This window comes from Oreochromis niloticus, linkage group LG6 (assembly GCF_001858045.2).
Source record: "Oreochromis niloticus isolate F11D_XX linkage group LG6, O_niloticus_UMD_NMBU, whole genome shotgun sequence".
Classification (NCBI taxonomy): domain Eukaryota; kingdom Metazoa; phylum Chordata; class Actinopteri; order Cichliformes; family Cichlidae; genus Oreochromis; species Oreochromis niloticus.
In genome coordinates this window covers 34,355,589-34,371,723 of record NC_031971.2, presented here as the reverse complement: position 1 = coordinate 34,371,723, position 16,135 = coordinate 34,355,589, and the positions used below count along the sequence as shown (strand labels likewise).

Genomic DNA, 16,135 nt, shown 5'->3' with positions numbered 1-16,135 from the left:
AGTTATAAAATATAGACACTAGAGTCAAGGCTTTAAGGTTTTTCCTTTGCCAGTGTACTACTTTTCCATAAGTTTACTGTACTTTCTTCTTCCAAGTTGCTGTGTTATAGCTATACAGAAGCGGGCCCTGCACATATTTCTGGAATACATAAGATTTCATACTGAAGAACTACCAGCTTGTTATAACCTATGTAGTGTGTATTTGGAACACAACCTGTTCATGGTGAGAGATTGATTAGATTAGGGCCACTTGGAGTTTTGGAGAACTGGTCAAACCAGGCTTTTCTCACTGTCCCGTATCAGGTATAATAGAGGTTACGCACATATCCACAGCATGTAGATAGGGATTGCAGTTAAAAAAGAATTTGCATCTTGGTCCTGTTTTGGACCACAGAGAGCTAATGCTGAAGTGGGGTTTTTTTTTTCAAGTCAAGTAAACTGATGCGAATGGTTTATAGAATAAATGGCGGCACTAGTGGATCTTTTTTTTTCCCCGCTGTCTTTACTGGCCTGGTGTGTTCATGCATGCAAGGAATTTAGTGAGTGTGTAGACACAAACATGACAATAAAGTTGAGAAAAGATGGAAGCAACCAAATTATTATTATGATCATGACACTTAGAAATATGGTCTTTAGTCTATGTCTACTAGCAACTTGATTTTTAAGCATATAGGACAAACAGTTTCTGTATGCAGACAGTGCAAAGATCTGCATGTCAAGGTAGCTTAAATAGCACAAACCAGTTTCCCCCTCAACCCCAACCCCCCTTTTAAGTTTTTTTGTGTGTGGTGTAAATAAGTTTTAGTATGTTCTTAAGATATTCACCTTCAATTAATATTCTATTTAAAAAAAAAAGATTAAAGTCAGTCTGAGGTTTGAGAAAACGAGTGCAGTCTGAATCTTCTCAGTTTTTCCACATTCAGCCGATGTAATTACAAAGACACATTACTGTATTAAATCAGAGAAACCTGTCAACAGGCTCATTGGACTTTGGTGTAGGATAACTGACCATGGCTGTGATGTTTGTTAATGAGAAAGCTGTAAATCGACGATTCAGACATCGGGCTTGGATTAAATTGCACCTGCAGCACAAAGCTCTCTATGGAAAAATACAGGGAAAGCGTAAAATGCACACGTGCTTTCTTTGCAACTTTTGCAATGTGCAAACCCTTCCTGTTGGCTAAATTGAACTCTTTTGAGGGTAAGCTGTATTAGATGTAGCTTAAACATTAAATAGGTTGTAGGTAGTGTTTAAACACTGTGTTTAAACACTGCTCTGTTGGTATCAGGGGCCAAGAAACTATTGCCTATATCATTAAACCACCAAGGCAGGATGGAGTCATGCTTGCCATCCTATCATCTCGAAGAAGCCTGACCATTCTCCTTTGACATTTCTCAAGACATTTGTGCTCAGTGAAATGACACTTAAGTACTTACTGTACTTAAGCAGAATTGACAGGTATCTGACTTTACTTGAGTATTTATTTTTCTGACAAATTATTACTTTTACTTCCTACATTTTAACACAAAGGTCGGTGCTTTCTATGGCTTACATTTTCAAAACAGGCTCCTTACTTCAGATTTAAAACATCTGAGTGAAGTTTTCATTTCTCATCACTGAAAACCTGATTTCTGCATTTCTACCAGCTCAACAAACGTCAGCAAATATCACACAAACATTTTTATGGAGTTTGTGACACACTGTGTCTGATTTCTAAATGTACAGCTGTTGTATTTCCCAGAATGAGAGATAAGGTAACTCAGAGAAGGGGAAAGATGTAAGAAATACAGGATCGGAGAGGAAGAAGAGCAGCTATAGTTAAAGGTAATGTCTGCCCACTGGCATTTGATAAACTGGAAATTTAAAGCTTACATGTAATGTCCTTATTTTTAATCAGGTATTGGATGTGTATGTTATATTAGATATATATCATATCTGTTATTTTTGTTCACATTGTTAAACAAACTGTAAGTAACTAAGGTATACTAACTTAAGTATTTAAAGGTTGCATGAAAATACTCTGCAGTTTAGTTCAGAATAAACAGATTAGTTTGCTGTACTGTGGTAAATAAACAGTAAATAACTGTGAATGGTTAATATTAGGTTACATTAGTTGTAGCAGAAATAATTTTGAATTTAAGTTGACAATATAAACAATATAATATAATAAGGGAATGGAAATCAGCCAAGATAGCTTGTGAAATATTGGGTTACATCTTGTTGAAATCAGCTGTGTAAATCCACAAAGGGCCGGAAACCTCAGAGCAGCACCAGCACATGTCAGCTGACCACAGCCACTACACAAAGAAAATCTGCTGGAGCTCAAAAAAGAAATGATTATTAGTTTGGATACTTTTCTACACGCTTACAACCAATTTTAAGGTTCTCCTACCTGCTGAATCCCACTGTGCTCGTTTTTCCACTTAAATGTGGGTGAAATCATACACACACACACACACACACACACACACACACACACACATATATATATATATATACCGATGCCTTCTTGTTCCAGTAGTCCACTCCAGTAACCACACTAGGTGGTAATCGGAGCACTAGGTGCAGTGACTCCTCCAGCAGATCCCGGGAACAACATCGGAGATCTCTGTCCAGAAGAGCGCAGTCCTAGGAACAGCTAAGATACTGCGCAGGACCCTCAGCCTCCCAGGCCTCTGGTAGAGGACCCGAGCTTGAAGAATTGACCGCCCGCATGGGCGAGCGGGGAATTTTTTTTTTTTTTTTAAATTATATACTAATACAGCATGACGTTCAGTTACCACTGAACAAAAATAGCTGATAGAAATGTCAGAGCCTGAACTTTTTGAGTAATCGGTACTTTGACCATCTTTCACCAGAGTATTTTTAAGGCGAATATCTGAACTTCTACTTAAATGATTAAAGTCTACACTTTTTCCCCACCTAGGAAAGTGTTGGAGGTGTGAAGAAGCTTCAGCGTTGGACTGTACGCTGATGCTGTTTCCTGGCTGCGTGCGTTTTCACGTGACCCCACGAGCGAGTGCGCCTCAGAGCCAGCGGCTGACACTGAAAGCAAAAGCAAACACAACAAGACACACAACAAGCAAACTGATTCACTTCAGTAGCGGACGCTTGTAATTTTCGAGGATGTTTTCACTCGGGGAGAAAATTGAGTTTCTCATAGGAAACCCGTTTTCAACGCCGGTCGGACAGAGAATCGGTAAGCAGCTGCTTTTTAAAACCGCTCAGAGTTGTGTTCAAGTCGGTTCAGTTTGCTCCCATTTGTATATTTTCAATGTTTTGCGTTTTGCTTTTGAAACTCTGTTAACACGTGACAATTGCGACAAAGCCGTTTACTTCCGGCTTTCGTATTTTATTTTATTTATTAATCAACTCCAAATTTGTCAGGAAAAATAAGATAGTTTTTACAGCCAATGACGCAGGAGAGGCGGGATTAATTCCCTTGATTCTTCCACGTGATTGGTCGATATAAATTGAGTGGCAATTCATTTGGCGAATCCGGAAGCCGCATGGTGTTGCCTCTCACTTCCTTAATCACTGATGTGTTACAGTTTCACACTTTATGCGTAAGTGTCAACAAGTGTGTGCCGTCACACATCTTATGAAGCATCTGCCATTTCCTCGTAATGGCACCGGGATAGGTTCTTTTTAAAATTTTATCCAGCCACTAAAAGCTCCCACAATCCACTGCAAGTGCAGATGCCTGGAAAGATGTGTAACATCAGGACAGTCATCGGTATTAAGAAAATGTCACACACCCACCTCATGCCTTCCTTCCTCTTATCTCATCCACTCACTTTCTCACATATAAATGTCAGCTAGTTCTGAGGCAAATGAGAGCAGAATCAGCTGACAGTCACATGAAGTGGAGGGAGCTGGGGAAAGAGAGTGGGAGGGGGTGAGGAGGGAAATGGAGTAAATGGGATTGAGAAGTGTGGGGAGTGTTGGAAAGGAATTAAAGGAGATTTAGAGACTTATGAAGAGCCCGTGTAGGGTGGAGTGGGGAAAAAAAGCAGGCTTTGATTGCAAAATAGTTTGGAGGATGCAGGATTTTAGGGGAAACCTTTCTAATCAGCCCAATGCTACAAATAATGAGTTACTGAAACGTTTATCAAGACAGTGTTATTGTATTTTAAGTTTTTTGTTGGGTTAAAAAGAGTGGGACCTTTTGGTAAAAGAATATGACCAATATTTTCATTTTTCTGTCAATTTATAGGAAAAATTATTTTAAAGAAAACACATCATTTTTTAACTTACCCTGGAATTTAAAGTGGTCAGTCTGTCAGACAGTGTGTATTGCTTTGTAAGAACTATTCTTCACTTTTCATATATAAAGCTGCACCTGCTTAGTCAACACACGAACAAACGCACAGCTCTCTCGTCTTTGCACCATCCTCATCAGTGGATGTAATGTCTTTTTTTCAGGCTACTTTTGTGTCTTGTGGTTAAACAGCTTTAATATGCATGTGGGAGCTGTTTACCTTAGAGTTAAATTAATTTATTTTAATTATAAACCCTGATGTTTAGCTAGCTTGTAATGGGTATCTGGATGGGCGGATACGTGTTTTGGCAAGACTCCTGCCCGTGTTGTAAAACTGACTGTCGTGCATGTCTGATTTTTAAGAATCATGTGCAGCTCAACTACATTAATGAAGTCTAGTCAGGCAACATTACACTGAGGATTGTTATCTGAAAGAAGTTACATATTTTGAGGTTCTCACCAGTGTTGTCTTGGTTTACGGCTTGAGAAGGCAAAGCGTTAGTTAGAGAAGTATAACTAAATAAGCTGTCAGCGGTTATTTTTAAAACAGACAAAAAGTTCTCATATCTCTGTGCAGCTGTTAATTTTAGCTGTGGTTTTTTTTAGTAGTCTCATGAATTTCCTATTTTTGCAGCTTCTGTTACTATTACTGTTACTACTATTACTGTCCTTAATAAAATGGCACTAATCAGTAATTTTATGTAAACAGTGAATGGGATGTGTGTGTGGCATGCACATAGTGTCTCATGTAGGATTTTATCTGTCACATCTTCACCTTTTTGCCTTTTTTTCTGCTAAAAGCTCTAAAACCGACTTGACCTGGTCAGTACTAAACAGCAGACAGACACACACTTGGTAATGAGCTGGTAGGCACAGAGGTATATTTAGCATGTGTATTTATAAAGTATTAATAAATGTGTTAATAAGGTATTTGTCTGCTTAAATGATATCGAGTATACTGTATATTTCCCAAAACAGGCCTTAAAAATCAGTTAACCCTGGTTTAATCTGTGCTGTTGCTATTTAATTCCTAGCATAATGAACACTACGTTGTGCAAATGTGTAAACTGTTTCCCATTGTCCCCGATAATAATTGAAAAAAAAGCTTCCTTATGAAAGTAGAGTATGAAATGATCAAATGGTGACCTTTCTTTTACAAATATAGACTACCAGTTCAAATTTTTGTCTTTTGCATTATGATAAGTAGACCTTCAAGTCTGGTCTGTGAAACAGAAATATTGAACCCTTAAATGTGTTGTGTTATGTCGATGTCATGAAAGAAGGGGGAAGTCCTCTGTTTACTGTCATTTTCAGATATTTGAATTTCAGTATTATCATATTAAATTTAGTTTAATCTCATTCCCTTCCTGTTGACAGAGCAAGCGACCAATGGATCGCTAGAGTCAGAAGACTGGGGGCTCAACATGGAGATCTGTGACATCATCAATGAGACAGACGAAGGGTAGGGATGATGTTGTTGTTATGTTGGGGTGTTTTTGGTCTGTCAGTGAAGCACACAGGCAGGAAGAGACAACAGTTGTTCTATTAATTCCTTATTTCTTGTTTTCTGTGCACAAGTCACATCGAAGTCAAACTTGTTATTACACATGCTCATTATATAAAATTTTAGCTTTGTTAATAATAGTATTAGTAATAATAAATGACACAAACTAATAAAAAGTTTAAATTTGTTTTTTTAATGACTTCAAGAGATAAATAGCTAAGGCAAGTTATGTAAGCATGTTTCCATGTTTTGCTTTTGCATTACTGGGTCACTTCCTTTACGGGTTTGTTGCTACTTTCGGTGCTAGTTGTCACCATTGACCTACTTATGTCTAACACTGTCTTCTAGTTAATTACGCACTTTGTATTCTGCTGAGAAAGCCTCTCTTGACACATGTTTTTCTGAAGGTTTCCTGTTATAAGGGACTTTTTCCTCCCCACTGTCATGAGGTACACGCTCACAGTGGATAGTTTGATTGTTGTATTATAGGCTCTTTACCTTCCAATATCAAACACCTTAAGAAGACTGCTTTTGAAAATTTGGGCCAAATAAATAAAATTAATGAAACTGAATTGAAAGTAATTAATTCAGAAGAGACAGAGCAGGTGAATAGGGTTAAAAATTTAGGTTACCTGTCCCAGTTAAGACAGTTATATTTTTTGTTTTGCTATTTTCTACCCCTCGGCTGTAAAAGGCTAATGGGGTATTGTTGAGCTCATCCCAGCTGTCATGTGGCATGAGGCGGGGCACACCCAAAACAACAATGAGCCTAACATACATGTTTTAAAGCTTTTGTGAGATTTTAAAGGAGGAACGATTTTAACATTTTATGTTGTCAGTGTTAAAGGTTTTTATCACTGCATAAATACTTGTGGTAGCAGATAGTCAGAGAAAAATCAATTTTCACCATGTCTATGGAAGTACAAACTTCAATGAATGTAAGTGCGACTGAACTGAAGATTTACAGTTTACAGATTAAAAAATTAGCTAACAGATATGACCATGAAACTGTGAAATTATACGTTAATATGCAAATAATTTTCAAACATGTACTTATTTCATATATATAATTATTTGTCCCCTATAAATAACTATATATATAGTTATGTCCACTAGATAAACTGTGGAGAAGTAAACACTAGCATGTGCATTTTCTTTGCACTCGAGTAGAAAAAACAGGTTAAAGCAGCAAAACAAAGTCTCTAAATTCTCCATTACAAAATAAGTTATTATGTGTAGTTCTGCCAGAGAAAACCCCTTTTTAATTTAATAATCTACAGTCTTTTGTTAATGACTTATGTTGCATATTTTAATTTTTAAACTTTAGTATGGATAAGTAAACAAACATCATGTGATGCTTTTCCCCCAGGCCGAGAGATGCAGTTAAAGCCATTAAGAAGAGAATAGTAGGAAACAAGAACTTCAGAGAGATTATGTTGGCTCTCACTGTGAGTAATTGTCTGTCAAAGATTGTATGTTTTTCTTTTTGTGTTATTTGTTCTGTCATGGCCTGTCAGATGTGAGAGGAATATTTTGAAGGTCGAAATGATCTTTGTCCTGGTTGGCTGTTATCCAAGAGGAGATGATTTCTGTTTACTTGTGCAAGTAGCTCAGTTAACTCGGGTCTTAGTTAACCCATTGATGTCATGCTAGAGAGAGGGAGAGACTTTCATTTTGCAGCTAAAATCACATTTTTTTATATGTTACGTGTTGTGTTGATTTTTTTCCCTCTCATATAGGTTCTGGAGGCGTGTGTGAAGAACTGTGGCCATCGTTTCCACGTTTTGGTTGCCTCACAGGAGTTTGTTGAAGGGGTTTTGGTTCGTTCTATTCTGCCCAAAAATAACCCGCCCACTATCCTCCATGACAGGATCCTCAGCCTCATACAGGTATGTACGTGACTGAGTGTTAATGCACTAGAGTAGTGGTGTCAAACCCTACAGCCTGGGGGCAGAATTGGCCCAGCAAAGACTCCAATCCGGCCCGGTGGACGGCTTTGGAAAATATAAAGGAGGGCATCAATTTTTTGACTTTTTTGAAGCTTTACAGCCCCACCACCCCCACAGCCACTTATACTACACCCAAGTATTTAATCAGAATCTGGATACTTTAATAATCCCAACAGACTGAACTAATTAAATAATACAATATATTGCAAAGTTTAAAAATTTAAGGAATAGCACGAATATATACAAATCGCTCAATTATAAATATCAAGGATATTACAGAGGTGAAATAAGTAATTAAATGACCAAAATGTTGTTGCATTTTCATCAGTCAACAAAATCTTTATGTTTTATAAATATGGGGCAGAGAGCTACCAGGTTTTTTTTCTGTAATTTTAGACATTTATCATGTAAAAAAACTGAGATGCATTGTTGAAATAGCATTTCTTTAGCTTATATTAAGATATCTCAGGGATTAAATGTGCAGTTAAATATCTTTACACTGACAGAAAATTGAATTTCACTTGTCTGGCCCACTCAAGATCAAATGGGCTGTATGTGGTCCTCGATGTAAAATGAGTTTGACATCCTGGCACTAGAGCTTTAGCTTAAGATGATTTGTATAACAAATCAATTGCCACTGTTTTTTTTATTAGTCAATTCAAATTAGACTACCTAACACAATCGCTTTTTGTAGAAGGGACCTCTTAAAATTGCTTACACTGACTTCAAGTTAACTTAAAGAGGTCTAAATATTTACATTGTGAGGCTGGAATCAGTCTCACAGACTCTGTTAGGTCTATGGAAATGTGCAACAGTATTATCTTTAATGCTCAAAATCTAAGTATCTGCATTGTAATGTATATTCCCCTGCTACATGGTCGGAGTCCTTGTGGGTAATCATAAACAAAGAGCGCTAACATTAACATAGTCTCAGGCTTAGAAATGCTGTAGGACAGTACACTTCTGTTCTCTGCATGTTGCTTTTTATGTGTTGTTCTATGTGTCACTGGATGCAGATTTAGGGGTCAGTCATCTCTTTACAATCTGTTACATGCTTTTTTTCATCTTCAGTCATGGGCTGATGCATTTCGAAGCTCTTCCTCCCTGTCGGGGGTGGTACATGTATATGATGACCTAAGAAGACGAGGTCTGGAGTTCCCCATGACAGACCTGGATGCTCTGTCCCCCATCCACACTCCAAATAGGGTGAGACTATCTTCCAGTGAAAAAACAAAACACCACTTGAATGTTTAGATATTTATTGTACCGTACCTCTCTGACAAATCTTGCAGAGCACCCCAGAAAATGGAACCGCTGAGATCCCCTCTGTCACTGCTCCTACGAATGAGTCACAACTGGAAGCTGCTTCAAGTATTTCCATTCAGAATACATCACCTTCATTTCAGCCCAGTGAAGGACCAGTCTCACTTTCTGCAGAACAGGTTCCACTGACCAAAAACACCTCTCTTTGTGGCTTATCTTATTTTCATGTAACATCAGTGCATCACTGTGGCCTTTCTAGCAGTGTTTGACTGCTTTTTGTATTTTTCTCTACTCCAGGAGCAGAAGCTGCGAAGTGAGCTTGATCTGGTGAGAGGAAATCTCAAAGTGATGTCTGAAATGCTAAATGAGCTAATCCCTGGACAGAGCCAGCCAGATGATACACAGCTGCTACAGGTCTGTGTGTATGTGTGTGTCAGAAATGCCTTTAGGAGCTGTGGACTGTGAATATAGTGTATTTCCCGTTGTGAGTTTAAGGACCTAAACTGTATTCTAAAATCAATGCACCATATATCGTCTTGATGCATTCTCAATCATCCAGGAAAGTAAATCTCCAAAAGTTGAATCTGTTCATCTGGACGTAGCGTTTTGTGGGAGAAACCATATAGTTTCCATACAATATTCTATTGTTGTACGTTTGTGGTATTTCACCCATCCATTTATTTTCAGCCACTTATCCAAAGTCAAATTGCAGTGTCAGCAAGCTAGAAGGAAATTGCAGAATATCCTGTTCCTTAGTAACATTTTCTAGTCCCTCCTAGGGATACGTTCTCAGTCTGCACTGGGGTATCTCTCCACCTGGGTGAGACTGAAAAACCTCTAAAGGGGAGTGTCCAGGAAGCATCCTCATCATATGCCTGAACCACACAACTCCTTTTTGACACAAAGAATTGTCACCTTAATGTGGTTGAGGGGTTTCTTTGCTACTGTGATCCTAGGAGCATAACTTGGACACATCTGAGCTACGCCACTTTAATAAAGTAATGATAATAATGTATACTTTATTGATTCCCGTGGGGAAAGTCCTCTCTGCATTTAACCCATTCACTCAGTGAAGCAGTGGGCAGCCACCAATCTAGCGCCCGGGGAGCAGTGTGTAGGGACAGTACCTTGCTCAGGGGTACCTCAGGTTAGCTGTTCAGGGGATCCAAACCCCCAACCTTCCGATTATGGGGCCACCACTCTACCTACTGAGCTATCACTTTGGCCGCTCCTTCAGCCAAATTGGATGGGAAGCTCACTGCTGAGTGTCCAGTGGCCTAGCCTTAACCCATGGGGCCCAGACATTCACAGTCCAAATGGGCCCACAGAGATTGGCTTTGCGGTTGGGTGCATTTTGAAACGTGTGGGGGACAAAGGCAAGGACCTGGGCATCATCATCCCCAGCACTATAGACTCTGGTGACATTGGTAATTGCTGAAAGGCATTTGGACTACTCAAAAGATTATAGTGATGATGAACTGGGTGTTCCTCCAAGAGGCAGTCAAGTGTGTGTTGAGTGGCCAGGGAGGTGTTGGAGCTCCCTACTTTTATGCCCCTTTCCTACATTTACTTTTAGGTCACAGGTAACAGTATCCACATTTCAATCAGTCCTGTCCACTGTAAGACATTATTTGTGAAAAAAGACAAACATAAAATGTTAAGCCATAGCAAATAAAGTTTAAGGACATATTGGCTGTTGTACCAAGTTAATGTAGATTTTTGTATATTATTTCACATAGTTTAGTTCCTGTTGTGACGAGACCACATTAGATTAACAACACTGACTGAAAGGTTTCAGAGGTGTTTCAGGTTTTAGAGTGATTGTTTTCCATCCATTAATGTCACCAGTCTGAATCTAAATTCATGTTTAGCTTTATTATTTTGTTTTTACTGAAGTGCACGTTTGCTTTGATGTCTCATGCCGCCTGTAAAACTGTTGCCTTTAGTGTTATCTAAGTTTAGAGCATGACTCATGTTATTGTCAAAGGATTAAAATCAGGATGAAAACAAAATATGAAAGTAATTTTTGATGTAGCAGAATAATACCAATGACTGAAAATTATCTATTTAAAATCACTCCGTCATTTGGGGACAAAATAATTTGATTTTTCTTTCCTCCTCTGTCCAAGCAGCAGCTGTTCTCTGTCTGTAAGAGCATGCAGACTCGGGTGGTGGAGCTAATTCCTCAACTGCTGGATGAAGGATTTATTGAAGAGCTGCTCGTGGTCAATGATGACCTCAACAACGCCTTCATTCGCTATGAGAGGTGCATGTTTCAGATTTTATTTATAAGGCAGTGATGAGATGCAACCACAGTGTGCTCAACAGTGTGCTGTAATTGTGTTTTAGGTTTGACAGATTGAACAAGGCACAGGTTGCTAATACACAACAGGTAAAAGATCCTCTTGTTTAATTTTCTTTAACATGACGTGTGCTGCACCGTGTGTCTGAAAATAGTAAACTGTCATTTAAGCAATGAGTATAAGCTCTCTCCCACTTTTCAGAGCTCTTCAACAAACCTTATCAACCTCAGTTCTGAGCCTTCCACTGTCAGACAACCAGCTGTCATTTCAACAACCAGCCAACCAGACGCCAGCACCAGTACCAGTCAGCTGCAATCAGCCAATCACAGTCAGTAAACTTTGAGTAACTTTGAGCTTCTTTCCGGTTCAGTTCAAAAAACACTGTCTTTTCCTTATGGGAAAACAACCACTTAGAAAATGGGAACTATGATACTCAGAAAATCTGACTACATTCACACATTTAGGTGCTTCTGCCATAGTGAAACTACAATTCCTAGAATTTAGACTACAAAAAAGGCCATTTTGGATACTTTACTTTGATACTAAGTTCAAATTTTAAAGAAAAGGGAGTAAATTGAGTGTAAAGTGAAATCAAATGGTTTTCACACTAGTTGCTGATCTTGTTCATATATCACTTCTCTTTCTGCTGGAGAGATATTCCAGTATAACCCTTGTTTTACTGAGGCTTCCTGTGACTCAAGTCAGTTTAATTAATAATGAATCTAAAGACTAGAAATACAGCAATGGACATTTGTCTGTGTAGTTTCTTAGACATCCAGGTCATGGCATTCCCAGGAGCTTGGAACAAAAGCAACTGGACTTTTTAAAAAACTGTACCTCTCATCCAAGACGCTTCTTCAGTAATAAAACCAAAAGGTGGAGAGTCCCAGGTATTGATATCCTAGTTGGGGTTGTCCCGTGGGAGGGTTGTTAACCCACTATCAATCATGTAGATTATCACATGAACCAAGGTGTGAAAAAAGGCGTGGGTCATTATCACTGGAGGTTTCGGGTGAAACCATTGTGAGACATTGCCTTACCCTATCATGTGGTTTATTGACGTCACCTGACACAAGACGTGCGTGGAAGTTGAGCCATCTGGGAAGGGATTTCATGACTTCATTGTAAGTGGGTGACAGTTGGTGTCCAACTGTCACCCACTTACAATGAAGTCATGAAATGAGAGGTGTCCAAACCACCCCATGCTCGTTCACAGTGGACATAGATGGCGTCCTTTGCTCCTCTTTCAAACCATGTGTCTTCTTGGTCCAAATGTAAACATTGGCATCTTTGAAAAAGTGACCTTTATTCTTTAGATGCAGATGTACAGTAGAGTCTTGTCTTGTTGAGGTAGCTCCTTCAAAGAGCTTCCTTTTAAATAGTGTATATAAATCTGTGTTCCTTAGGCAAGGCGTTAACTTCATAAGAAGCAGATCTTACTGCAGCGGCGTGATGCTCGTACTTCCTGTGGGTTAAACATAGCCTGTTGGTGAAGTTTCATAGCATATCATCAGGTTATGATATGAAATGATAAACATCCTAACAATTAACACTTACATGATAATCTGCTGCAGTATTCAGTTATATTGATTGTTTTGGGGAACTTGGTGTGTCGCTGAAAGAATATTTGGATGGCTTTTTCTGCTTTCCTTTCATAAAGAAAACATCAAATAGAAGTAATACAGGAAGTGCTGAATCACCTTTTTTAGTGTTTACAGTATCCGAGCAGATCTTTTTATTGTAGCTCTGTAGAAACCTCTGGGTAATTGTGCTCCTTGAGCAACATTGATTATTCAGCCGTAGCCTTTGTCTTATGATAAAAACAGGATACTGTGGCTGAACGTCACATGGGCAGGGAATGTTTAAAAATGCATAAGCTCCATGTTGACCAGTGTCACCTCATGTGATGAAGGGCAACAACAGTGGTTATAGGAACTTCTCCTCTGTAACTGCTGCAACTGTATGCTACTACTGCTTAACATTTTAAATATATGTTTATGAAAACATGGTCAAATTTAATACAAATTTTTTTTTCTCTAAAGTTATACCACAAGTTTAATTAACAGCAATTAGATAACAAAGTAAATAAAATGATGACTTCTGCATTGCAGATGAAGAGGAGGAATTTGACATGTTTGCCCAAACCAGAGGCAGCTCTCTGGCTGACCAGAGGAAAAGGTGAGTGTTACTTACTTATGATGGATATAAATAATGTCATCACCCCCTCTCCATTTTCTATGTTAGGGATCTGCATGCCACTAATAACAAGTAGATTTATTAATGTTCTAGATTATGATCATCACAATTATACTTATCAAAACAATACTTTAAGGCCCTGACAATTACAATCTTCCTATCAGAGCTGTTTTTAATTCTTAACCTTAAGCTAAGTTTTGAGTTTTGGACATACTGTAAGCAAATACAATTTATTAGAAACACAGAGCCTTTAACAAAGACCTTTCCAATAAGGAAATCCAGCAGACCTTGTCACCATTTATATTTAACAACTAGTAAATGATTTATAGCAGCAGTCCCCAACCCTTTTTGCACAATGGACCGGTTTAATGTCAAACAATATCTTCACGGACCGGCCTTTAAGGTGTCGCGGATAAATACAACAAAATAAAATGATACGACCAAGACAAAAACTGTGGTATTTTGTAAATATAATAATAAACGCGAATTCGCTGTGTAATTGTGTAACTGTATTAGCAGCGTCCTCCTGAAATGCGCCAACAAGACTGAGAGTAACATCCTCCTCTCTGCCCCTTAATGCTCTCTGGTCGCTATGGTAACATGTATATATTTCTTTCAAAATAAGACACACAACTACAAAACGGGAAAAGACTCAGGGAAACCGAGTTAAGGCCGCAAGCAGGGGTGACATGGGCCACAAGCGGCCCCTGGGCCGCGAGTTTGAAACCCCTGACTCAGAGGAGCCCATCTGGTACCAGCAGCCATGCATTGTTTAAAGTCACTTAAGTCCCCTTTCTCCACCGTTCTGATGCTCGGTTTGAACTTCAGCCCACTTGTCTACACGCGTAAATGCACTGGGTTGCTGCTATGTGATTGGCTGATTAATCAGAATCAGAATCAGAATACTTTATTGATCCCTAGGAGAAATTATTTTTGGTTACAGTGCTCCAGTATAAACAAACAGTAACAAAGACAGACAATACACTAAGTAAGAATAGCACAATATATACATACATATATATACATAAAAGTCACTTATTAATAAATAGCTGAAAAAGGAAGAACATGTGCAAAAAGGGTGTAGCTATTGCAGTAAACAGTGTGTTAAGTGGATGAGTTGTACAGGGAGATGGCCACAGGCAGGAATGATTTCCTGTGTCGTTCAGTGGTGCTTTTCGGTAATCTCAGTCTCTCACTGAACGTGCTCCTGTGACTGACCAGCATGTCATGGAGTGGGTGGGAGGTGTCATCCAACATTGTCTTTATCTTGGACAACATCCGCCTCTCCGACACCACCTTAAGTGAGTCCAGCTCCATCCCCACAACATTACTGGCCTTACGGATCAGTTTATCGAGTCTGTTGGCATCTGCGACCCTCAGCCTGCTCCCCCAGCATGGAACAGCATAGAGGATTGCACTGGCCACAACAGACTCATAGAAAATCCTGAGCATTTTCTGGCAGATGTTGAAGGACCTCAGTCTCTGCCAGAAACATTTAGACATTTACAATAACGAGCAGTTGAACAGGTGTACCTAACAAAGTGTCTGAGTGTATTTTTTATGTACTGTATATGCCTGATCTGTGTGTGGTTGTGTGTGTTCAGTGTTAGGTATGAAGATCCAGGAGCTGTGGAGGGCCTGGCTGGAGCTCTTGATACCAGGCTGCAGGTCACAGGAGGAGGGTGTACAGCAGCAGTAAGATGCAGCTGGTTTTTGTTTGGAGTAATATCCCTGTTTTAATATTACAAATAAATAAAACTCAGGGTCATTTAATTTCTTTTAGATTCCACCAGCGAAAAACTCTATGCAGAATGATGTTGACAAATGGTTATCTTCTGATGTGGTAAGAGAACACGTGTATATATATATATATATATATGTATAGTAAAAACAGGGTGATAACAGCATGACTTAATCTTTATTCTTTGTGTACGTAAAAACAGGAAGAGCAGTCTTCAGTTTGCGAGGGAGTTTCCAGTGAAGGTATGTCTGGTCCTGTCACTTCTTTTGAGTAATGATAATATTTTCAGACACACACAAATATTAAATTATACGTGTCACCATTTCAGAGTTTGATAAGTTCCTGGAGGATCGGGCGAAGGCGGCAGACTACAGCAGCCAGACGATTCTCAATGTGCCATCTTCCACACCCAGACGGCCACCACAATCTAGCCAGCAACAGGATACCTCACATGATCATCTTTTCTCACTCTGAGTGTGTGAATAAGCAAGACGACAGGATGGAGGTCAACACAGGAGCATCACAAACTGAAATATGGTTACATTCACACGTATAGTGTGCCAGGTCGGGTTTTTTCTAAAGGACACACGCACGCGCACACACACACACACACACACACACACACACACACACACACATAGATGAAACCTGACACTACAGAACTGCTAATCAATCAGCTTGTTTCATAAATGCTGTATTTCTCCGTTAATTCTGCTGTTTGTTATCTTTATGTGCTTATACAATTTTATGTGACTGTATTTATATGTAATATTATAACATGGGAGAAAACTGGATGTTTAGTATAATGCAGAAAATATACTTGATATTACACCAAATGTGCCTTTGATCCATAATGCTGATTTTGTGTAGATGAGAATAAATGGGACATTTGCCCCATGAACATTTTTCATGTGGTC

The 16,135-nt window shown here is 39.0% G+C and overlaps 1 protein-coding gene across 1 annotated transcript; it reads left to right on the top strand.

Moving 5' to 3' along the window:
- Window positions 1–2,952: 2,952 nt before the first annotated feature.
- Window positions 2,953–16,121, top strand: LOC100695865 (target of Myb protein 1). Its single transcript, XM_019360020.2, has 15 exons — window positions 2,953–3,200; window positions 5,640–5,724; window positions 7,136–7,214; window positions 7,506–7,655; window positions 8,787–8,921; window positions 9,008–9,157; window positions 9,276–9,392; window positions 11,111–11,244; window positions 11,328–11,370; window positions 11,483–11,609; window positions 13,393–13,459; window positions 15,082–15,172; window positions 15,261–15,320; window positions 15,421–15,460; window positions 15,547–16,121. Exons 1-15 carry the CDS (start codon window positions 3,128–3,130, stop codon window positions 15,690–15,692), a joined length of 1,497 nt encoding a protein of 498 aa, XP_019215565.1. The 5' UTR covers window positions 2,953–3,127; the 3' UTR covers window positions 15,693–16,121.
- Window positions 16,122–16,135: the final 14 nt, after the last annotated feature.

Coding starts and splice junctions, on each gene's coding strand:
- LOC100695865 (XM_019360020.2), top strand. CDS start 3,128: ATGTTTTCACTCGGGGAGAAAATTGAGTTTCTCATAGGAAACCCGTTT. Junction 11,371..11,482: donor AGGTTGCTAATACACAACAG/GTAAAAGATCCT, acceptor CCCACTTTTCAG/AGCTCTTCAACAAACCTTAT. Junction 15,461..15,546: donor CGAGGGAGTTTCCAGTGAAG/GTATGTCTGGTC, acceptor TCACCATTTCAG/AGTTTGATAAGTTCCTGGAG.